The following is a 25,172-nucleotide window of genomic DNA, read 5'->3' on the forward strand; positions in this document are numbered from 1 at the left end:
AGCGCAGCACAGCGGGCCCCAGGCTGAGGCCACCTGCCCTTGGTGCAGCAGTGCCCTCTTGCCACCCCGCTGCAGAGAGTGAGGGAGAGGAGTGATGAGGAAGAGGAGCAGCATCACCTTGACCTGGCCCCGCTGCCGGGGAAAACCAGAGGCTGAGAGAGGAGCTGCAGGACGGTGGGCATGAAGGGCTGTGGAACCCCAGGCAGTGACTGAGTGCCTATGGACTCTGGCTGGACCATGGCTAGTCCCTGGCTCCAGTCAGCACCCCCCTGAACAGTCAACACAGCAAAGACCTTTTCCTTACCCCCCCTGAGCTAAAAAGGAAGGTGACTGATACCAGGGCTGTTCACTTTGCCATTAATGCGGCAATGTCACCAAGGAACAATTTTAGGGGGTCTTGGCATCCTTGTTACAGTCACCTTTTACCCCCTAGCACCATGGAGATGCTCCTCTGCCTGCCCATGCAGCACTCTGCCCATCGCAGGGCAAACAGCCCCAAGCACCATCCCAGGCCCCCCCCAACGATTAGCACTGACCAGGCTTCCCAGTGTGTGGAATGTGGAAAGAGAGCAACCTGGTCTAGTGGAAGGTGTCCCTGTCTGCGGCAGGGTGTTGGAACTGGATGAGCTTCAAGGTCCTTTCCAACACAAACCAGTCTGTGATACTATGAGATACGTTGGTCACAAAGACCTTAAGGGTCTGCAAGGACATAGAAACTCAGGGCAGCAGATGGAGCATCAGGGAGGGGTGATGGCCATGATGGGCTCTGCACTTGTCGCACACAGCCAGGGCCACGGAGGGAACATCCGCAGGCTGGTGGCCGGGTGCATGGCTGCTCCCCCAGAGCCACTGCTGGTCTTCCACAGAGCTACTTCATACATGCACAAGCTTCCCATGAACCAACATCAGCCCCTGGCACCTGTGCCCAGAGGTGACAGGTTTGCTGCAACCCCATATCGCTCACCCTGTCCCACTGCTTCCCCTGGCCCTGAGGACAGGGGAACGGGGCCTTTTACCCCTCCATACCTCCCATATCTGTGCTCAAGGGAGCTGTGTGTGCTCAGCCAGCACCCCAACATATCCCAGGGAGCAAAGGAGGCTCCGTTCCTGCTGTGTCCATGTCCTTGCAGAATAGGGACCTCTGAGCCCTATTCTGATCATAACCTGAGGCAGCATCAATTCCTGGGAGAAGCAGTGCCCAACCACAGGAAAGGTGCAGTGCCCTGTCCAGGAAATTATAATGTGCATTCAGAAATCATTATAAGTAATAAGTAAGCTGGTATTCCAGGGTGATATCCCATAATTAAACATAATGATTTCATAGTGTTTGGCTGAGCAAGAACCAGACATTTCAAGATAATGGCTTGCTTTGCCTTTTATTTGGCGTGTATTAGATCCCCATATGGTCTCCAAAGCAGTTATTAGTGCAAGTGTATTGCGTGATTAGCTTTGTTCTGACTGTATGCTACTCATTACATATTCAAAGTCAAACCCGAGGTGATCTCGTTTTCAGGACAGGACAAAACTAGAGCTTCAACTAATGGGAGATCTCACTGGGCTGGATACAAGGGGTGTCACAGAGCAGTGGCAGCTGCCCGGTATGTGCCACTGCTCGAGCCCCGTGCAGGACAGCCAGAGCCAAGGTGCTGCAGGGATGGGGTCAGAGGCAATGCTGCTCCTTCAAAAGCAGCAACAGCCAGAGCCGAGGGCTGGGAAACGTATCCACTGATCTGCACCTCATCCTGATGGAGAAGCTGAATGGTCCCGGCTGCAGTGCTGATGGGGACCCTGTGTTCCAGTGAGGCACTCACTGGGCTGGGACCAGTTCTGGGTCCTGACCGCTGCTGAGCAAACCACCCCATTTTATTGTTTCTTCCCTTTGTGCAGGAAGAAACTTGTAAGAGAAGCTCCTAAATTATCTTCTAGACATTGTCAACTGCTCCCTTAGCTCCTGCGTGCAATCTGCCCAGCACAGGCTGTTCAGGGCCGTGGAGATGCACATTTGGTGAGGATGCACTTTGAAGAGGGTGATGCACTGAAAACAGCGTCTGGACCCTGTGGTTCGGCTCAGAGCTGAATCTGCCCAAATGCCTTTGCTGGAGGCTGCAGCCCAGTGTGTCTTTTCCCCCTTAGCTTTGCAGAGGGATAGAAGGGGTCTGGGGCAGTGCCCAGCACCAGGCTGAGGTTTGGGTCTGCCCAGGCCATGCTCCTGTTGGTAGTTCCAAAGCCCACTGGGTGCCCCTTGGGCTGCTCCAATGACCCTGCCATGGGCACTGGTGCCAGGCTGCACACACAGAGCTGGCGCCCCGCAGCTGGGATAGCTGGAGGTGCTCCTGCAGCACCCACTGATAGTACAGGACCCAGCTCTCCACTGGCAGCATCCCCTCCCATCCTGGTGCACTGGAGTGGATCAAGGGATTAACCTCTGGGATGTCTCTGGGAAGGGGATAATCACCAGCCCGTTTGCTGCGGTCTCAGTTGAAAGCCGCGTAAATCTGCTCTCTCCATGCAGATAAAAGCAATGAAGATATCAGAGATGTGACACACCGCAGTGTGGGACTTCACTCTTCATTACTGAGTCATCCGACTGCAGAATTGATTCCATCTTCACGTGGTTTATGGCAGTTCAAAGCCCAGGTAGCTTTAGCGTTTCATTGTCGGTGGGATGCAGGAGCTCCTGAGGCTGACATCAAAGAAAGGGGAGCAATGGAGGGGTCAGCGGGGGAGGAATGGGAGCAGCTCAGGCCCTCGGCAGGGATGGTGTGAATAGGATGTGGGAGACCAGCACCACTGGAGGAGGGATACAGCTCACTGTCTGACAGGGAGGAGATGAAAACAGGGTGCTGATCTGTAACTGCAAACAATCACATTCACAAAAAACAGGCTCATTCTTATGCACAACATGCAGCTTCTAATTAAGTTTTAAACATGTTTCATTTTCTGTCTTCCCCCCCTAATTTTCCATAGAAGGTAATTAGCAGTCTTTTTTCTGTGGGTACATAATTCATTAATACTCTGTTAATCGTCCAGGTTTGATTTACTCAGTGCTCATGTTTTCCCAGTGCAGTTTCTCTCTCATGCCCAGAACCAGGTTGGGTTCACAATTCACAGCCCTGATTGCAGCCCAGCCCCCCCGGGATGCTCATGGGCTGTAGGGAATGGTAGGGACACCGGGTGCGGGTGCTGGTGGTGCTGAGGAGCGGGGCTGTGGGGGGGTGCTTGCCACGAGAGGGTGCTCATGCAGCTGGATGCGATGCTGGACTCGCTGTGCAGTGGTGTGCATGGCAAGGAGACAGCCTCCTGCCTGCAACCACTCCTGCCTGCACGTCTTGCAGCAGCCCATGGCCCCACGAAAGCCACCTCCCTGCAGTGACCTGAGTGATGGGTTTGCCCCTTCCTTGGGTTGGCTCCTGCCTGCCCAGGAGCATTGCAGCACGACTGCTCGATGCCTCTGTGAGCTGAGGAGCTCCAGCCCCACAGATCTATCCCTCTGCTCTGGGTCTGATGGCCCCCCAGCTCCCACCAACATGGCGATGGTTCCTGCCCACTGCAGCACTGACACTTCACTGGTTCTTGTGCAAGAAGCGTTTCTGCAGGTCTCCAGGGCTGCATTCTGAAATGCACCATGCACCATCCATCCTATGGGAAAAGGGGCCTGGCTTGGAGCTCCTGGAGGAGCAGGGGTTTGTGCTATGCCATGGTGTGACCAAGCCCCTGGCCGTGGCAGACAGTGGTCCCAAGGCAGCCAAGCCCTGAGCCACCCCAGCATGCATCACCTCTGCTCTGCCCCAGCCTGATCCTACTAGCAGTTGGCCGCTCTGGTTGTAAATCTTGGTGCCTGGCTCTGCAAACCCCCAGCACAGCCCCTTCTTATGATGAATAGCAATAATTAAATTCATATCAAGCCACAGAGAAACATCCCCGGGCAGCATGGTAATAAAAGCCACCGTTAAGACGCTGACAGCCCAAGGGGGATAAGCGGGCGATACACTGCAGCCCCAGGAGGCTCTGCTGATTTACAGAGCATGAATCAGCTCATCCCCATGCACTTGGGAAGTACTGAGGGTGGCCACGAGCATCTCCTTCTCCCGCCTGCTGCACATTGGTGTGCAGGGTGGTGAGCACAGCTCTGGGTCCAGATGGGTATTTGGCCAAGGAGCAGCCATCAGCCAGCACCACAGACAGCCTGGCATGTTCAGGACATGTCTGTGCCCAGCATGGGACCTGTGCAGCCTCTTCCCCCTGTGCAGAGTCATGGCATGCCAGGACCAGCCTGCCCACCGAGTGCCTCCAGCAAGGTTTTCACACTAACACCTCCTTTGCCCCGTTGGCCTGGAGCCACCACAGGCACCCTGTGGGCACCAGGCTGCAACATCCCATCCCCCGCCCAGGCAGCACCACGTTTCCCCGTCCTAGAGGCCATTCTCCAAGGCTACACCTGAGGAACACGAGGACACCACAATTTCCACGAAGCAAAGGTCCCAGGTCCACCCAGGGAAAAAGCCCAGGCAAAGTGCAGCTGAGATTGTCCTTGGCGGTGTTTGCAGTGAACACAGCAGAGCCACTCTGGGGCATGCGCTGCACCCCACAGCCACCCCGCAGTCACCTTGCAGTACTAGAGCATTGCTCAGATCCCTGACAATGGCTCCATGACACCCGCAAAGGACTCTCATTAACAGGATATAATGTGCAGTGAAAATAATTGATGATGATCTCGATCTTGTAGCAATCGATTCTCTGTCTCCCATAATGCTGCTCTGCTCATGCGTTAAGCGGCTGTTGCTTTTCCCTGCAGAGTGCAGACCAGGTTGGGCATGGAGCCAGCCCTGTCCCACGGGCAGCCCGAGGAGGAAGAAGAAGAGAAAGAGGGATTCCCCAAGGGCCATGAGCTCCTCCTGCGGGTTCCTCCTGCTGCAAGGTGGAGGGTTTGGGTGATGCTGGAGGAAGCATCTCTGCAGCACGGCTCATCAAAGAGGAAAGGCAACTTCCAGCTCTTTAAAGAGTTAGTCAGTAGGACCCCCTGGGAAACTGTCCTCAGGGACAAGGGAGCAGAATAGCACTGGCAGATCTTTAAGGACACTTTCCACAGAGCACAAGAGGTCACAATCCCCAGGTGTAAGAAATCAAGTAAGGAAGGCAAGAGGCCAGCATGGTCAGCAACTCTGCAGATAGATGGTGCATACGCCATCCCTGGAGACATTCCAGGCCAGGCTGGATGTGCTTCTGAGCAACCTGATCTAGTTGCAGGGGGGTTGGACTAAATGAGCTTTGAGGGTCCCTTCCAACCCAAACAATTCTGTGATTCTATGGCTGAGTCAAGACCTGCTGCTCAAACTAAAGGGCAACAAGGAAATGCACAGGCAGTGGAAGCAGGGACAGGTATCCTCGGAAGAGTATAGGGACACTGCCCGGTTGTGCAGAGATGGGGTCAGGAAGGCCAAGGCTGGAGCTGAACTTGGCAAGAGATGCAAAGAATAACAACAGGGGCTTCCACAGGAATGTCAGAGCCTCTGTGGGAGTGGAGGTGGGGCTGTGGCCAGTGGCCATTCCCATTCTCACCTGCAGCGAGAAGGGGGATGGCACTAGCCACCCCACTGCTTCTCCCTGGCCCTGTCCCGGCCAGCGTGGGCACCTGCTGCCTCCTGCCCAGCCAGGCAGTGCCAGTATGGGACAGACCAGCCTTTCCCAGCAGCTTCCCTCTCTTTCCCAGCACCCTCCGCTGGGAACAGCAGTGGCTGTTTGCAGAGCAGCGGCTCCGGCCACTTGGCCAGAGCTGCACACTCAGCACAGCCCAAAACTCCTCAAACAACTGAATAAACTCCCGAGGCCGAGGGGGAGCCGGGCAGGGACCCAGATCCTCTCCTCATGCTTGTCACATGAATGAGCTCTGTGGCCAGACTCTCCCTCACACCGGGAAGGGGATTGCGGCATATTGTGCGGAGGATTAGCTTGTTTCAGGAGGCTGCAAGCATCCCCCCTGCCTGCCTTGACCCTCATTGTACGACAGGCATCACAGCAGCAGCTTCCTGGCCCCAGAAAGGTGAAGTGGGCCCAGGGCACCCAAAGGGTGCACTTGGAGAAGTACTAGAGAGGTGATGGGTGGAGGATGCACCAGCACCAAGGCAGAGGCAGCAGCAGCTCCCCAACCCCTGCCACTGCATCCACAGTGGGTCACTCAGTGATCTTGCCCCACAACCCCTAAAATAGGGAAGAAGGGAAGCCCAGAGCCTGGCTCCCTCCAGCTCCTCGCGCCAGTGCGCAGGAGCTGGCAGCAGTTCCCAGCCAGCAGCGGGAGCAAGCGTCTGCTCCTCCGGGAGCCCTCCCGGCTGCTGCCGAGCATTTCTGTCCAGCACGCTCAGATGTTTGGGAAAACAAACTGCAGGGGAATTAGCTCCCAAGTATTTCCTCATTTCCACCCGCTATGAGGAGAATTTTATTTTGCTACCCCCCGGAGGAAGGAAGGCGGAACACGGAGAGGAAATCTGTGCCAAGCTCAGGGCTGGATTCGCAGCGCTGCAACCAGCAGGGGATGCCCAGCAATGCCTGCACTGCTGCCACCAGGACCTCTTGGACTGGGAAGTGGGGAAGCTTTCTGTGGCCTTTTGCAGTGGTATTGTCCCAGCAGTTCCCAGCCTGCTCTGGGCAAGCAGCCATAAGATCACAGACTGGTTTAGGTTGGAAAGGACCTTAAAGCTCATCCAGTTCCAACCCCCTGCCATGGGCAGGGACACCTTCCACTAGAGCAGGTTGCTCCAAGCACGTGTCCAACCTGGCCTTGAACACTGCCAGGGATGGGGCAGCCACAGCTTCTCTGGGCAACCTGTGCCAGCGCCTCAGCACCCTCACAGGGAAGAGCTTCTGCCTAAGAGCTCATCTCAATCTCCCCTCTGGCAGGTTAAAGCCATTCCCCCTTGTCCGTTTCCCTGTCCAAAGCCCCTCTCCAGGTTTCCTGTAGCCCCTTTAGGCACTGGAGCTGCTCTGAGGTCTCCCCTTAAGGAGCCTTGTCTTCTCCAGGCTGAACCAGCCCAGCTCTCTCAGCCTGTCCCCGGGTTAGAGCTGCTCCAGCTCTCCCTCTTCAGCCCCAGTCCCCTGCATTCTGTCCACAGGGTGCTGCTGGGACATAGGATCTTGCAGAGCAAGGCACCAAGGGCTGATTTGAGCCTCCAAGCCTTCTCCCCCACCACCACAGCAAAAGCCAGGACTCCCACTGGTTACACCACACCCCCTGGCTTATTATAGCTCCTGCTTTACAAGTAGGTAACAGCAAGGCACCACTTTTGTTACTTCCCAGTGCCACAGATACCTTTAGCTTGCAGAAATAAGGTGACTAAATATAGCCCTGCTCTTTCTGGGAGCTGAGCCATGAGAGGAACAGGGCAGAGACAGCCTGTGCCCTGCCAGGCTGCCGTGGGAGGAGAGGTGCTGCAGGGCAGAGTCCAGAGCAAGCACCACCAACCCCACCACTGCAGCGTGAGGGCCCGGCTCTGCCCTTGCAAGCAGGGCAATTACATGGCTTTAGACTGAGTCACTTTATGGCCTAATGCAGGGCAAAAGTTTTCTCTTTCTGAACCCCCCCACACACACCCTTCTCTTTCACCTGCACTTGCACCGTAGCGGATCCTAGGAGCAGTTCCACAGGAGGTCCCAGAGCCAGGGTGGCACCCAGCTCCAAGCAGCACAGGTCATGGAGACCACCCTTAGAAAACAAGTGAGGATTTACTACTGACACATTCCCAGCTAACCCAATCCAAGCAGCAGGAAATAGTTTTAATGGGGGGTTTTCTCCCCTTTATAAGAGGGGTTAGCATGCTGCACCAGTATGGCAATGCCTGTGTCAGCTCCAGTGGTACCAGGAGGTCAGGTACCAGCACAGCAGAGGCTGGGTCTGAGTACAGCTCCTCTCAATGCCAACCCTAAACACGTCCTTTGCACACAAGTGTGATCTTCGGAAAGAAGTTTAACACTTGATAAGTAAATTGTAAAAAAACAAGTTTATTTGAAAAAACTCAGCCTCTTATATGGTTTCTGATCAACATTTGCTAGAACTTGAGAGCCATTAACCTGCTCCACGTACAATGAGATATTTTCCAACACTAAAAAATAAAAAATAAATACATACAAATTCTTTCCTCCCCACTACGTGTCCTAGATGTGAGTGGTAGGGCATCCACTGCCTTAAGATCTCAGTTGAACAGAAGCAAGTAAAAGAGGTTTCTCTACAGAGATAAAAGAGCAAAAGCAGAAGGCCTGTCTCAGGGATGTACCATCTCCACCGACTGCACCCAGCCCCTCTGCTCTGCCCATGGTCAGGCACCAGAACACCCATCTGGGTGGGACTGATCACAGGGATGCTGTGGTGGAAACCCACCCCACGGAGGGACAGAGCAGCACAGCCCTGCAAGCAGGACCAAGGCTGGCACCACCATGTCCACATCACCCAGCATCAGGCTGAGAAAAGGCACCACCAGGGCAGAGCTAGGGGATAGGGGGGACCCCAACCCTCCCCACAGAGGGCTTAGGTGCAGGGTCCAGGTTACAGGGGCTGCCACGGCGCCGGAGCAGGCGCCACTGCCCAACATGAACCACAACCAACCTTCTCCAACCTGAATATCCCATGAGAGAACAGCCACAACAAGAGGGATTTTAAAGAACTACAGTAGCTAACATGTTTTCAGAACATACCTAAAGACCACCTACAGAACCAAGAGGCACCAGGCACAGGAGATCAGACCACCCTGCCCCATGCCCAGTCTCCCCTCCGCAGAGGACCTGCGTAAGAAGCGTGTGAAGCAGTATTCATCCGGGGCTGGCCCTGAAGCCCATCGTGCTTCAACAAATCCAGTATCCTGCTTTTTTATGGCTTTTTAACAAAACTCCAAACACACCAACACCCACCCCACCCCCCCACCCCAAACAGAATACAGAGCTAAAGCACAGTTTACAGTTAAGGCTCCTCCAGATTCAGCTAGAAATGAAGACTATAAGGCACATATTAGTACATTCATGTTACTGTTAAAAAGCCGAACTATAAAAAGCCCCCCCTTTACTCCCCCCCAAACAAGGATACTGCGTAAGTGTAGCCCTGTTGAATCTTTGTTGAACACAGATGGAAAGAGAACTCAGCCTAGTTAAAAAATGAACACCTGGTTTAAACACTTCTCACAGCTGCCCAGCGCCAGCGGAGCAGTGCCCCAGCCACCACGCCAGGGCAGCAGCACTTCCCCGACACTCTGGGATTGAGACCTGTCCCTCACATGTGGCTCTCCTCCTCTTTGACACCATCCTCCCCACTCTTCTGAGGTGAGGGAGCCACATCATTGTTTGCCTCTTTCTGCTTCCCAGCCTCGTCGACGTTGGTCTCCTCCTCCTTCCCTTCGTACTTCGCCTTCTCCGCCTTCTGCTCCTTTGCCACCAGACGGTAGTTGATGCCCATCCCAATGAAGAGGTAGATGCCAGAGACGACGAGGATGATCCCACAGGCCCAGTATGTGTACTTGTAGTCACCGTACATATCGTTGAGCTTCCCTGAGGGACAGAGAGGGGACAGCTTAGCAAGATACCCCTAGAACTGCTCCAGGTTGTGGAGATGTTCCCAAGAGCAGCCCAAGCCCATCGCCCTCAGCTTCAGGTCTCTATTCATAGAATGGTTTGGAAGGGACCTTAAAGCTTATCCAGTTCCAACCCCCTGCCACGGGCAGGGACACCTTCCACTAGAGCAGGTTGCTCCAAGCCCCTGTGTCCAACCTGGCCTTGAACACTGCCAGGGATGGGGCAGCCACAGCTTCTCTGGGCACCCTGTGCCAGCGCCTCAGCACCCTTACAGGGAAGGCCCCTGCTCCCCCACCCTGTGCCAAGGGCTCAACCCCCACTTCTTCAGCTATCCCTCAGATGCTGGGATGGCCCCAGGGCCGGTGCTCACCCCCCTCATCCCTGCTCCCATGCTTAGGGCTGCCCATGGCTCAAGGAGACCCACCACCATGCAGCAAGGACAGGCAGGACAGGCACACCACAGCCTACCTAGCATAGGGGGTCCCAGAAGCACAGGGCAGCACTCCACAATGGTCACCAAGCCGACGGCACTGGAGAACCGCTGCGCTCCCACCAGGTCCATCAGGGTCTCAAACAGGACTGAGCTCAGCCAGCCAAAGGCAAAGCCAATGAAGCCAGCATAAATGCAGAAGCCAGCATAGCTGGTGGACATGGGGGCCAAGAGGTGGCACACTCCATTGTAAATCACAGCGATGGCGAAGAAATACTGGATTCTGGGCCTGACCCACTTGGTGTTTGCCATTAGTCCCATGGAAGGTCTGGCGACCATGTCTACAAAGGCCAAGATGGAGAGCAGGAAGGCTGCAGACTCATTACTAATCTTTTTGCTCTTCGCATAATTGCTGAGGAAGACCAAGGGAGCAAACAGCCCGAAGAACATGACCACGTTGCCCGAGAGATAGAGCAGGAAGCCCCTGTGTTTGAACAAGGTCAGGTCCAAGAACTTGTTGATCGTCTGGAAAAATGAGCTCTTCTGTTCCTTGGTCTTCCCACCGATGAGGTCTGTGCTGGTGTCGCCAGCCTTCCCAGCCTCCTGCAGCGCCTCCTTAGTGACCTCCTTCTTCAGCTGGTCTGGCTTTGGGCCGATGGGCCGCATCAGGGATCCAGCAACACAACAGTTCAGCAAGAGACCTCCGAGGAGGAGGAAGCTGCCACGCCAGCCAAAGATGCCAAAGAAGAGCTGGTTCAAGGGTGCCAGGGTGGAGAGGAACACGGGGCTGCCCGCCATCGCCAGCCCATTGGCCAGGGGACGCCTTTTGAAGAAGTACTTGCCGATCATGGTTAAGGCTGGGTTCAAGTTAAATGCAAGTCCAAGGCCTGAAAGGAGAGGAGAAACAAGGGGCTTGGAGCCTGATCATCCCCATAAGCCAGCAGCACCAGTAGAAAGAAGGGCTGGTGCAAAACAAGCGGGGTTTTGGTTCTGGGGGTTCCACAGCTCTGTTTTGGCTGTATTAACATCCCAATTGCATGAGCAGCACTTGCCCCTGCTGCTGAATTGGGGGGAGACACCAGGGCAGCAGCAAAACCACACACAGGAATCGGGAAGCCACAGCCACCCTGGCTCATGACAAACCTAAAGTCAACTTGCATGGCAGAACCCTAACCTGGGGCAGTAACAACAGATGCTCTCTACTGTCTGTACCAAATACTAGTCCCATGTACAGTTGCTAGTACAGTCTCCCCATGTATGTCACCAGGGCCGTGTCTTATTAGAATATGTAACAGGAATCAGGATTTATGCCACTTCATCACAGATAGTCCTTAATAAATCACTGGGTTTAAACTGCTCCTCTTGCTGCCTCAGAGGAGAACTTACCTCCGTTGCAGCCCCGTTACGGCAGAGCCATCACATACCTCCTACAACCCCAATGCAGAAGTAGAGCTCCTCCACCGTGTTGCAGAAGGAGGCTGAAATCAACCCGCTCCCAGCGAGGAAGCCACCTATGATCACGACGGGCCGACTGCCGTACTTGTTCACCAGGATGCTGCTGATGGGACCTGGGAAGAGATATGCTAAGGGATGAGCTATCTTCACATGAGACATGCACACAAGCACACTAGAAGCCTATGGCAGTAACTTTTGCACAGTGATGCTTCACCCAGTGAGGGAATTGGGGTAAGGGGAAGGGACAGGAGGTTCAGAGGCAGCTGCTGATAAGAGTGACATTTGATTAGAGCACAAGAAGCTGAGACTTCTCTGAGCAAGCTGCTCAGAGCTAAACCAGTAGCTGCCTGGGCACCAGCTGCCCTCAGGGACAGGGGTTTGGGATAGGGTAAAGCCGCCTCCCCCATGCAGTGCTCTGGGCTGGGGGGCTCTGCCCTGCCCATGGCCACTTGCCCACCACAGGCTAGAGTCTCAGCAGCACAGCAAGTGCACAGCAACTGCCCATCTCCAGAGAGAGGTTTCTGATCAAAACCAAAGCTGTGAGGAAACAGCTTTGATGGGTACAGGCAGACCTCCCCAAGGGCTCACAGAGGAGCAGCCATCCCAGGGAGTCCCAGGGAGAAGGGGTGCTTCTGTTTTCACTGCTACCCCTAAGGCAGGAAAACCCAATTGCTCTGCACACCCACCTTTTAAGTGCTTCATTATCAGGAGCTTTAATCCAAAGCAAACAGTGATTAGATACTGCAAAGCTTGCTCTACAGATACTAAAACATATTTAAATAAACTGAATGAACATCCATCGAATATTAACAGACCTAGTTTTGCCATTAACAGACAGCAAGGTTGTCAACATGTTATTCATGGGTCCTCAGATGCTACTTGACCTTTTTGCCCAGTTTAAACAAAGTCTGGAGAAGGTTACAGAAGTCCACAGCCAGCACAGTGCCTACATGCCAGCCAGAGCAGCCTGTGACAGAGACACCAACCTGATGGCACCAGCAGTTGGGAAGGGGCCACGGTCCCATGCGAGGCAGCAGCAGCACCCGGGGGCTGCCACATCACCCCAAGCCTCACAGACCACCCAGCTCTTTGCAAAATCTGGACCTTGAACTCAGCAAACGTGATCCCCTGGACAGAGTCTAAAGGCAGCAGTGGCCTTTCCTCCTGGAAATCCAGGCCAGAGCAGCAGCTCCAAGGGCAGGGAGCAGGAAGCTGCTGAGGACAGCAACGTGTGCTCTGGTGGAGATTCCCCCAGAACCCCCTTTTTTAATTAAAAGAAAAAAATAACTCCCACCCACTCCTATATTATAGATTCACATGAAGCATTTCTGACCAAATGTTAGCAGATCTGCCTTGTATTCATGCTGTGAATACAAAAAAAAGTATTCAGTAACAGAACCAGAGTCCTCCCTAATCCTAATGTGGAGCTGAGAAAAGGGCATCTAAGACAATCACATCCCCGTACCCTGACGGTGACTGCGTGGGGCTGCAGGACATGCTGCTCCACCACCCCCAGCCCTGCCCAGGACAGGAGCTACCCCAACCCTGCAAGATACCATCAGGTCACAACGTTTTGCCAGAGCATGAGCTACATTTTTTGCCTCCAAGCAAGCACACAGCTCCCACAGGAAGGTGCCCTGGGGGATGGGGAGAATGGGATGCACACAGGGAGTGCTCCAGTGCAATTCAGACCCTGCAAAGGGTCTGGCTGCAGCAGCTCTGGAATGCCTGAGTGGGGGAACAGAATGTTCCCATGCTCCAGGAGCTGGGAGATGCACATGGGCAGGCCTAGGATACCTTCAGCATCCCTGCCACCAGCTGATGGGCAAGCAAGTTCAAGACAGGCTAGCTGCTGGGATTTAATGACAACATTAAACATTCAATCCAGGCTGGACAGGGCTTGGAGCAGCCTGGTCTAGTGGAAGGTGTCCCTGCCTGCGGCAAAGGGTTGGAACAGGATGACCTTTAAGGTCCCTTCCAACCCACATCATTCTGTGATTCTATGATTTCAACGGGAGCAGGGCAGTGGTAGCATGGAAGAAGGGGGACAAGGGGCTCAAGGAGAGAGCTCTCAGCCCATCTGCCAGGCAACTCCAGGCAGTGCCATCCCAGGGTGCCCCAGGGAACCAGCTCCAAGCTATTAGGAGAAGAGGAACGGCCCAGATTGAGTCTCATTAAGGCAGTTACATGGTTTACAAGCTTGTTATAACATCGGAGCAGGGAAATGTGCTGGTCGCTTCGCTAGCTGAGCCAGGACAAAGCAGAGCCTGTTCCCCCAGAGGAAAAGCCTCATGCTTGGCCGGGCGCTGACGTCAGCTCCTTTGGATGCACAAACGCGGGGAGGGCACGGGCTGCTTGCCAGCCACGGATGGCAGCGGGACAAGCTCCAGTGTGCCTCTGAAGTGGACACAAGTCAGCTCCTATTTCGGATTTCTTTCAGCTGAGCAACCCGGTGCAAAGCTGTGTTTGCTGGTGAGTTCGAGACCAGTGAGGCGAGGGCCAGGAGCGTATCATCCCTTGGGAGCACTCCACCTGCTCCTCACTGGTTAAAGACAAGGATAAAGCACACTTGGGGATTAAAAAGCTCCAAGAAGCAGTTTCTGAAGGATGGGGGAGGGAAGCTGCCTCAGTTTAAGTAGTTTTGCTTTATTCTGCTCATGACTCTGTATTTCCAGTGCACGCTGCTACCCTCAAACAGCACAAGCTGCCTACGGTGCTGCTGGGAGGCAAGAAAGAAAAGGCAGCATGAAGTTTTAGTGCACTCCAGAGCACAGCTGAGCTATCAGAGCTGACCAGAAACTGGGGACAGATCCCTAGATATAGCTGTTTGCCAAATTCAAATAAATAAATAAATAGAAAATCAACGTCTTATCTAAAAGAGACTCTGTGAGCAGGGCTCCTGCACGTGGCACGGCAGCTCCCCTGCCCTTTGGGCAGGCACTGGAAGCAGACAGTGTCTGCAGCACACTGTAACAAGGACAAGGGCAGAATTACACAAGTCGTAATTCCCCGGAAAGATTTTACTTACAGCTTTTCAGAGGACAGATTAACCCGGTTTTTGAATTCTGGGCATTAAATGGGACTTTTTGAGCAACCTTCTTCAGACAAACTTGCTAAGGGAAGTTTTGGTCTCACATAAGGAGAGAATTCCAGCTTCTAGCAAAGTTCTGTTGTTGTCACTACAGCAAGGTGCAAATCAGACCCAGTAGGAGAACCACATCCTGTACTACAACACACGAGAACATGTACTCCTGCCTCGAGTCTACTCACCTCCTGCATACATAACCGCCAGCATGATGGAGGAGATCCATGAGACTTTGCTGCTGGACGCATTGAAGATGACCTCAATCTCTTTGAAGAACACAGTGATGGATTTGGGGAAGGCATAAGAAAACCCAATGGAGATGAAGGCTCCGACAACCACAGCCCAACCCCATCCTCCTTCAGGAGGGGTGTATCCCACAGGGCCTCCAGTAGCCGGTGGCATCTTGAACCAAGCTGGCGATGACTCAGTTGCGGTTCAAAGATCTGCAAAGGACAAAGTATTGCCTCAGTAGAAAACAGATGGCTGCATCCCACACCCTGGCATCCAACAGCAAGGCTTGACCCCTGCTCACAAGGTCGGCACAGCACCAGTGCCCAGGACCACCTCCTGGAGAGTTGATCTGATAGGTGAGCACTGGGGGCTCACCAGCACACCAGACTCGTGAGACCAACCCAACACACATACTCAGATTGCAGCCGGCCTTTAAGAACCCTGGCTAGCAGGTATTTATAAGCAACAAATGTAAGACATGATATTCTGTCCTAAGCCAAAAAGGGCAGGGAATGTCCTTGCCAGCAGCAGCCAGAGCATGGCAGTGAAGCAGGAAGGGTTACCGGCAGCTGGAGCTGCAGAAGGTCGAGCAGGGCAACAGCCAGACTCAGCGGGGCTCTGCTGCCCAGAACAGAGCCCTTGCAGCATCTCCAGGAGCATGATCCCAGCACACCTTAAAACACTGCAAAAATCTCAGGAAGCCCCAGGCCATCCAGAGCAGGAGCAGCACACCCGAGTTATTAAATGCCAAGGGAAGTAAATCCACATGTGTGAGCCAGGACACCTCCACTTCTGCAAGAACACACTTTCTAACACTGAAGGTCATGGGCTGTGGCTAAACTTAGCCTAAGCAGTGCCCAGGGAAGGCTCCTGTATGCTGCCAATGCTGCCTAGGGAGGGGAAATGGGTCCAACCAGAGCAGCCCCAGCAAAGCCCAGAACCCCGACCCAGCTACAGCCAAACTGTCATCCCCTACCAAAAAGCTATGTGGGGTTTCAAAAAGCACCCCAGCGTCAAAACAATTCACCTTAAAAGCTCAAAACCAGAAGGGATTAGACAAGAAAATAAAAGGGAAAATATCATCCAGGCTCGCTGAAGTATAGAATCTTCTCAGAGAGGCTGAGCGGGTAGAGGATGATTTGGAGCAGTTCAGAGACCTGCAGAGTCAGGGGTCTGATGCAGAGTCAGAGTTCTGATGCACCCACTCCCCATGCTGCAGCTGCTGCATGGCTGGATCGCACCCTGGAACTGTGACTGCTCAAAAAAAATCAGGCTCCTTCAGGCAGCAGAGAGCAGCACAAGCAACCCAAGGGAGGAAATGCAACCAGAGCAGCTGCTCACAAGCCTGGTTTACAGTATGCAAAGCACCAGGAATCACTACAGTCCCCAGAAATCACATTCCCCTGCAGATTTTGGAAGATACTTTCTGATGTCCCATGACCCTCCCTGGCTGTGCAGCCAGAAACCCCACTGCCCACATTAACCACCATCAGCCAGGGGGAGGACATCAGCCTCCTTTGCCAGAGCCCACCTGAAGCTCTGCAGCCCTGCTGCCCTGGTTCCCACTTGAAGAAAAAGCCACCTTGGAGCAGGAGAGCCTTCTCCAAAGCTCCCCCAGGTCACACCAGGGACAGCAACAACTTCAAAGCAGCGTGCTGGCTCAGGGAGGCACAGCCTCCTATTTATAGCACACATCGTTCAGGTTCACAGCGATTACCATCTCGTCGACTGCTGCTGACATGCCAGCATCTACCTGGCACGTCCCCTCATGCCCTCACTACATCACACAGTACTTGAGCACCCGCCTTGTTCTCACTTGCTCCATGGCACTTCGGTGCACATCCAAGGCTGGGATCCAGGTATCCTAGCTGAGGCCAGTGGCCCAAAGCCACAGGGAGCCCCTGTTCCTACCTGGCACTGGACACACAGGCAGCAGTTACCTGATACAGCAGCGGGTTTCCAGAGCCACCCGACACCCAGGCACGCTCAAGCCATACCTCAGACCCACAGTGGGCAAGAGGAAGCAAAGCACATGAGGCTGGTTTCTGTAAGCTGCTAAGACTGGTTTAGCCCGACCCAGACACTGATTTTCCTGCATCCCAGCCAGTGCGACACATGACCATCATCCCAGCAGATCTGACTCCAACAAAGGAATTATTTACAAGACGCTGCTCCGGGCACGTCCACGCCTGAACTATGCCCATGAGCCAGAGGAGCCGATTTCCTCTCAGGCTTCCAGGGATCGTGCTGAGCCAAACCCACGCCACCCAGGTCCAGATGCAAGCAGACCCCAGAGCCAGCACTTACCTGCAGGCACCGGCATGGCACCAGCATCCAGGGAGAAGATTGCCAGGCTCCACCAAGGCTCACCACCTACCTCTGGGCTCTCACTATGGGGAGCAGCCCACCCACCTCCCAGGCTCTTCCTGTAAAGCTGCTGTGAACCCCGAGTTCTGCTCAACACCACCTCCCCCATGAGCTGTGTGCTGGACTTTACAGCCACCTCTTGCTTTGAGTAATACTGAGCTTCCAGTGAACTTTAAAGCACCATCTAACTGCACTGATTTCTGATATCATTAAGAGATGAAACTACCAGGTGTTGGCAACAAAAACCTACCAGCAAGGAATACAATCTACTTGATAGCACTAACTAAAAGTACTGGCAATAAAAACTCTCCAAATCAAAAGCTGGGGGTGCTGATGAGGTGTTGGGGATTTTTCCCTTTTGCTCCTGAGTCACATGCCCAGGTTTAATTTTGCCCAGGTTTAATTTTAATTCTTCCACCACTCCCAAGGAGATCAACTGCACCAAAATTACTGCGGCTTGGTTCATCTACTTGTTCTTTCCCTGCATTCCTCCTCCTGCGGGTCCTCAGGTGGCATCTCTCTACAAAATAAAAGACTCTTCACTGGGTTAGACATGACCTCTCTTGCATTGCTGAGACACAAGGAAAAACCTTGAACTTAGCCAAGCTTTGAGACTATGAAGCAAGATTCCCAAAGCCTGACGCCGGAGGGTTTACATGATGAGTTCTGCATGCCACAACATTTTTCCCTGACTCATTGAAAATCTTTAATAAGAAAGACCAGTTTTAGAAAGCTCTTCCTTCAACCGCATCAAGGCTTCTTACAGATTTCCTCCTTGCCCTCACACAGAAGTAGTTTCAAGTGAGAGAGGAAAAACAAAAAGGCAGACGTAAGGCAGCCAATTCAATTGGAAAACTTCCCTCCCCTTTGCAAAAAAGGGGAAAAAAAAACCCACCCAGAACATAGTTATGACATTTACAGCTCTGTTTTGGAAGAGCTGCAACATGTAAGACGTGTTTGGAAGTCAAATTCACAGCTGCCAGGCAGCCAGCTACAGTTTGCCCTATTAGGAAATAAAATAACCATATTTGCAGTAATTAAGAGTGACGAGACCAAGTAATGACTGCAAGTATCACATCTGCTCCCCGTAAATGTCTTGACTAATCCACAGGAATGGGTAGCCTACAGCAACCCTCCTCTGCATATCCATGGTCAGAGCAGGAATTGAGGCTTTTAGGCAATGAGGACTGTGTCATCTCAAAACGGATCCCGCAGAAGACCAAAATCCTTTCCATCTCCCAGGTCCTACACACCAGCACTGTTTCCCTTCTCCAGAGGGGCCTGGACTAGGAAGATTTCAAGACTTTTGGTTACATACTGTGGCAAACTGCTGTGTTTTTAGAAGCCCTAGGCTGGCAGGGCTCCAAAGCAGACAGACAGAGGCTCACATTTATAAAAGCGCTGCAAATGCTGCAAAATATTTCTGAGGTAAACCCTTTATGCAAGTCTCCTCACAACGCTCCTTCTCTGTGTCAGAGGAAGAGGGACATCTGCTGCCCATGCAGGAGCTCATGCCCAGGCACCACACGCCTCTGCCTTCCCTCACACATGCCTCGGCTGCCATTAGGCCTCCCTCTGCTGCCATTTGGGCCTCCCCTTGGCCGCCATTTGGGCCTCCCTCGTGCCTTAGTCCGCTGGACCAGCCTTCAGCCAGTTAACACAAGCACCAAGACACCCAGAGCAGGCAGGACAGGCACAAAGACCCTGCTCCCTGAGGGGGCTTCCACCTCAAGCCTCTGGCAGAGGGGAAGGCTGTTCCCCAGAGGCCTGGCAAGCTCCACTGGTCCTACCCCAAAACGTTATCCGAAGGAGAGCCTGAAACACATCTACCTCTCCCCACCTCAACTTCCCAAATTTAGGCTCTTCCAGTGCTCAACACTTGGCGGGATATCACAGGGACATAAAAATCCCCTTTGTGGGAAGCCAGCAAGCCCTAAGCAACCCGTCTGGTCCCTGTAACTGAGCTCTCATACTTACTGCTGAGGAAATGGAAGTGCTGGCAATCACGAGCTGTTTACAGCCAGTAACGCTTTACAGCTTCAAATTTGGTCAGAAGCAAGATGAAATAGAGATTGTTACGAGCTAACGAGACACCACTTTCACCAATTTTAAGCGGGTTTACAGCATTAAGCATGGAGCTGTAATTCCGGCAGCACCCATAGCCAGGGTTTAACCTGGCAGCACATGGCCTACATGACTCCCCAGCGCTTGCAAGGGCTCTGCACCAAGACAATGGTCGATTGAAGCCCTGATGAGGCGCAGCAGGGGTGAGGCGAGGGCAGCAGCACGGGCAGGCTTTGCTCAAGGCCAGCAGCCGGCACCGGCGAGCCCAAGGTTTCTGCCAGCAGCAGCCCAGCCCATCAGCACCTCTCCCAGCCAGGACACCCAGCACAGCCTCCAACGTGCCCTGGTCTGCCGGCCGGGTGAGCTAACCCGGGCACGCAGACAGGCCGACGCCACAGGGCACAGCGGCTGCGCTGGCAGAGCACAATCTGCAGCTCCTCCAGCACGAGCCCCAGCCTGCAGAGGCACGGAGCAGCCCAAACAGGGCCAGAGGCCATTCCTGGACACCCAGCTTAGAATCACACAATAGTTAGGGTGGGTCTCTCCAGCACACAGAGCCCCCAAGGACAGGTCCCAGCGCAGCAGCCGCAGCGCACAAGTTGTGAAAGGTCACAAGCCGCCTTGTGAAGGAGGGCATTGAGATGGTTTGTCAGGAGCCTTGGGAGAAAAACCTTACCAAACAGAAAGACAGGCAGCTGCTTCTGCCTACCAGATACCAGACAAGCTCTCATCCCGGGCTGCCATGCCCAGTTATTAGCAACAGGGATGCTCAGCCTGTCTGAGCAGGGACCAAACATCTAAATGGTATGAGAAAGTGTGGAGTCAAGCCTAAGCAAGCTATCAACAAGTTCAAAGGCAAAAGCTTGGCTTATTTATTATTCATTATCATATTATTATTGGGCTTTTTTGAGACAGCCCCCCCACACACCCTGCAGTCCTGCATCCAGCTCTGGGGCCTCAAACATAAGGATGTGGAGCTGTTGGAGCAATTCCAGGAGGCCAGAGATGATCAGAGGGCTGGAGCACCTCTGCTCTGGAGACAGCTTTGCTGGCAAGTTTCACAGGCAGGTCTGAACAGACTCACCCAAGGGGCGCAAGGCTCTTTGAGCACAAGGAACCATCCCTTCAGCTCAGAGGTACCAGGGATGGAGCAAAGGCACTGCTGGTGATACAACCCCGTACTCTGCTCATGCTCCCATCCCTCAGGTTAAAGACTTCCCACAGCACCAGCTGCTGGACCCCCGTCTCGGAAGGGGACAGGGGCTCCCAGCCCCCATGCAGGTTTCACACTCCCACTCCAAGCATAGGCCATGCTCTTCCAGGGAGCAGAGCTGATCCTCCCAACAGCAGCAGGAACACGCCATGCCCGCCAGGAAATCCTCAGAATGAGAAAAATGTGGTACCGAATAACATCAGCATTCCTCCACCAGACACCACACCAGCCAGGGCTGCTGTGTGTTGCAGAAGGCTGCAAAACCCCAGAAAGTCAGTCAAAACACATATGCCACTCTCTTCCCTAAAAACAAGGGTGTGAGCTGCCTTTGCTCCCAGCCACCACCACATTACTGCTTCCTTAAAGCCCCCAAACCAGGTTTGAGGCAGGAGAGAGGTGGACATGGGAGACTCACCCAGTACCCAGCAGCATGCAGGTCATTACTGTTTCAGGAATTAACCAACAGCCCCACGTGAATTTTCTTCAGCTGCAGCACAACTCCACTGCAACAGCTTAAAGGGCACATTTAGAAGTGAGTCATACAGACACCACTGGTGACAGGCTCCTACTCCCATCGAGTCCCTGCTATAGGCTGATTCCACAGAAGGAAACAGGAAAAGCCATAAAAGTGAAACAATGAGATTAGCACTACGGTGCTTAATAAGATGCAACTCGCATCCCTTAGCCTACGTGCAGCTTTTCAACTCCTCATAAAGGATACCCAAATTAATAGCACGCAAGTCACTGGGTACTTTCCACTTTGGCTGCCAGGTAAATCAGGCCAATTGTGTGAGATAAGAGCCAATAGTACATGCAGCCATTCGCACCTTTTGTCAGGAACCACCTCCCAGAAAGGGAGGAGGATGCTTCACACCTTCCCCGAAGGGCCAGGACCAGCACAGGCACCCCTATGACTTTGGGGCAGGGAGGTTTGCAAAACACTTATCTGTCATAAAGAAATCCATTACCCCAGTGATTAATCAAAGATTGAGAAAGCCCCTTCTCACTAAGCAACCCCAATTGCTTCTATCCCCAAATGCAAAGCCCCACTCTGCCTCCAGCACACCCCTCTTATTGCACACATCGGCCCAGTTCTCAGCCCTTCTCCTTTCCCTCCAGACACAGCCAAAAAACTCTCAAAGAGGCCCAGGAGAATCAGCCAGCACTAAATTACCTCACTTAGCATCAAAATAGGATGCTTGTGCACCACAAAAAGGCTTAAGGCTCCAGAAAAGCATAAAAACAGTGTCATTAGATTCCAGGTTTCTTGTCATGCAACCAAGAAACCCCATCTTTCTTCCTCAGAAGAAACTAAAAGCCTGAGAACATGAGTAACCCTTGTGTGCAAAGGGGTTACTTTAGGGTTGGTTATTTCGGGGTGGTGCCGGGCAGAAGGGGCTCTGCAGTTTTTCGGCAACTTGTCATAGGGGAGGACAGAAATCCCACCTCTCCCACCCACTGCAGGTACACGTCCTCCACAGTTTCCTTCTGATCCTCCTCTTCAGGCTCATCCCGCTTTCTCAGATCAACTTCCAAACTCGCCAGCATTGACTGCCCTTTCGGGAGGCATTTGCACACCGGCGGCCCACGGGATCCCGGGGGTACCGAACCCCCGCCACCGACCTCCACCGCAGCGGTCCTCGGTGCGCCGACGACCCCTCCCACCCAGGGCAGGGATGCGCTGTGTGGGGCCGTGGGCTTCGGGAGCCATACAAGAGGCACCGGTCCCTGTTCCACGCCGCGACCACCGCGAGTCCTTGTCCCACCTCACCCGGCCCCAACGCGGCCCCCCCACCCCCGCCACCACCGACCACCGCGGCCGGTCACGCCGCAGGCAGGACTGCAGCGACTGACCCACCGGGAGACCTGGAGCACCTGCGTGGGGCGCGGGTTGCACGGGGGGAAAGGGGAAGCCCCCTCCGGCCCCCCTACGCGCCCCACGCGGTTCCCGGGGGACCGGAGCGGTCCTCTCCCGTGCCCCCCACTTCTTATCTGCTGCCAGACACGCCTTTTCCCCCCCCGCACCCACCGCTATCGGGCACCGGGCCGGACTCCCCGGCGCAGCCCCGGGGACAGGCCAACCCCGGCGCCGGTCAGGAGCGGCCGGACAAGCCGAAGAGGTGAGGACGCCCCCGGAGGCAGAGCATGCCCTCTTCATTCCCAAGGCCACTCGGGACCCCCGAAGCTGCCGGCCGCTCCCGCGACCCACTGAGGAAGGTTACGGGCACAAGGGCGCGCGGTGACGGCGGGACCGGCCGGAGGTTGGACAGTATGTGACTCGCCTCGCGGGACCCTCACCCATGCGGCTGTGCCGAAACAGGAACAAAGCACGAGTTCCCCGTACTCACTGGGGCAGGGGGCGCCGGAAGGCCCGGAGCCGCGGCCCCGGTACAGCCAGACCCGCCGAACCCGGCGACACCGTGACCCTCGAGCCGGGCCGAGGGCGGCGGAGCGCTCGGAGCTCCGGTGTCGCCAGCACCGTCCCCACGCTCCCGCCATGTCCCGTCCCGCCGCCCGCCACGTGGAGACGCCGCGGGCCCTACCTGCGCGTGCCGCCGCCGGCCGAGTGCCGCCACCCCCGCCCCCCCGCCGCTCTTAAGGGGCCGCGCTGCGGAGGGCGGAGGGCGGGGAACCGGCAATGGCACCGAGCGGCAAGCACCGCCCCCCGCCGCGCCACGTGCGCGTCGCCCCGCCACAACCACGCGGGCCGCTGTGCGTGTCGTGTCTCCCCCCTCCAGGGTCCATCCCCCCCATCCCCGCCACACGGACCCCTCCCGCCGCCACATGGCCCCGGGAGCGGCGGCAGAGCCCGGCCGAGCCGTGCGCCCCGGCACGTACCGCCCCGCGGGGGGGAGAGGCGGCAGAGGGTGGCAGCGCAGGCCGGTGATCGGTGTGCCGGTGCCCGGTGTACCGGGGCCCAGGGTGGCGGCGGGGAGCACGGTGTCAGAGGATCATAGACTTAACCAGGCTGGAAAAGACCTTTAAGATCATCCAGTCCAACCATTCCCCAGCACTGCCAAGGCCACCGCTAACCCATGGCACTGAGGGGCTCATCTGCACAGTTTGGGAACACTTCCAGGAACAGTGACTCCAGCACTGCCCTGGGCAGCCTGTTCTAATGCCTGAGCACCCTTTGGGGAAGGAATTGTTCCTCATCTCCATCTAAACCTCCCCTGGTGCAGCTTGAGGCTGTTTCCTCTTGTCCCATCCCTTGTTCCTTGGGAGTAGAGACCGACCCCACCTCACTACAGCCTCCTGGTAGTTCCGCCGAGAGGCCGGGCCAGGCTGGATGCGGCTAGGCCTTTGCACGGTGCAGCAGCATCTCAGGGGCTTCTCTTTCCTGGTGACTCCTCTGGGTGTGCCATGCGTGGGGAGGAGCAGGGTGTCCCCCTGTGCCCTGGGCCGAGGAACCGCGTCCCTGCCGGTGGAAAACGCAGTGAAGCGTCCTCATTAAAGCCACCGGCTGTGGTGCTGTACGTGCGCACCACGAAACCTCTGTGTGTTGCCAGCCTGAGCTGGCAGCCTGGCCTTCCACGGAGGCAGTGACGTGCGTTGCCTGTGGGGGATGTTTCTGGTGTAGCTGTGATTATTTCAGTGGGAGAGAGGCCCATGCAGCCTCTCCTGCAGTTGCCTCGAGCTGGATGTTGTTGGCATCCCACTCATTCCACTTACCATTCCGTTTTGCAGAAAAAAACGGGCCTGGGCTTGGTGTGCTCAATAGCTGGGTGTGTGGAAGAGGCCCTTGCATCCCAAGTAGATGCTTGTGTCCCCATCCTCATCCTCTAGATGGAAAACTGCCTGTGGCACCCATGTCCAGTACTCTTCATTCCCCATATGTATCGAATGCTGCACAAAAGGGCTGTTACCCATAAATGTTTTCCTTGAGCTGCCATTTCCCACAGCCTAATGATGCTAATTGTCTTCTGGAGGGCTCCATGAGGGCTGGAGCAGCTCTGGTCTGGAGACACGCTGAAAAAGCTGGGCTGGTTCAGCCTGGAGAAAAGAAGGCTCCTTAAGGGGAGACCTTAGAGCTCCCAGGGCCTAAAGGGGCTCCAGGAAACCTGGAGAGGGGCTTTGGACAAGGGCCTGCAGGGACAGGACAAGGGGAATGGCTTTAACCTGCCAGAGGGGAGATTGAGATGAGCTCTTAGGCAGAAGTTCTTCCCTGTGAGGGTGCTGAGGCGCTGGCACAGGGTGCCCAGAGCAGCTGTGGCTGCCCCATCCCTGGCAGTGTTCAAGGCCAGGTTGGACACGTGCTTGGAGCAACCTGCTCTAGTGGAAGGTGTCCCTGCCCGTGGCAGGGGGGGAACCGGATGAGCCTTAAGGTCCCTTCCAACACAAACCAGACTGTGATTCATTCTGTCATTCTATGTTTAAAGTTCTAATTTGTTTTAGAGTCGAAAGCAGTGTGGTGCAGTTCAGCTCAGAGCCCGGAGAGGGGAAGAAGGGTGAAAGCAGCAACACCGCACAGGTGGAACTGGAGCAGCCACAGAGGAGGCTCGAGCCTTTCCCTCAAAGGCAAGCACCGCTCCTCCCGTCGCAGGAGCGTGTTCACGGGTGTGCTCTGTGCATGTCAGGGCACCTAATGGGCCAGGTGCACCCGATGAAAGACCGGGGACTACAACAAACTCCTTCACCCACTTCTGAGGCAAGACACCATAAACCAGAGCGAGTGGGTGGGAGGTTTGCTTGATACCTCTGTTTCTGTGAGACTTCACAAGGAGAGGTCTGCACCCAGTTTTGCTTAGACAACAAGATGAATAATGCCCCAACTTAAA

General features: G+C 54.9%; 1 protein-coding gene across 1 annotated transcript; it reads right to left on the minus strand.

Moving 5' to 3' along the window:
• Positions 1-7,972: 7,972 nt before the first annotated feature.
• On the minus strand, positions 7,973-23,069 carry SLC16A1 (solute carrier family 16 member 1). Its single transcript, XM_030473391.1, has 5 exons — positions 22,938-23,069; positions 14,705-14,962; positions 11,404-11,547; positions 10,018-10,866; positions 7,973-9,525 (listed from the first exon to the last, which is right to left on the minus strand). The coding sequence occupies exons 2-5, from the start codon at positions 14,919-14,921 to the stop codon at positions 9,251-9,253; spliced, it is 1,485 nt and encodes a 494-aa protein (XP_030329251.1). The 5' UTR covers positions 14,922-14,962; positions 22,938-23,069; the 3' UTR covers positions 7,973-9,250.
• Between the last annotated feature and the right edge of the window lie 2,103 nt (positions 23,070-25,172).

This window comes from Strigops habroptila, chromosome 18 (assembly GCF_004027225.2).
Source record: "Strigops habroptila isolate Jane chromosome 18, bStrHab1.2.pri, whole genome shotgun sequence".
Taxonomy (NCBI): Eukaryota; Metazoa; Chordata; class Aves; order Psittaciformes; family Psittacidae; genus Strigops; species Strigops habroptila.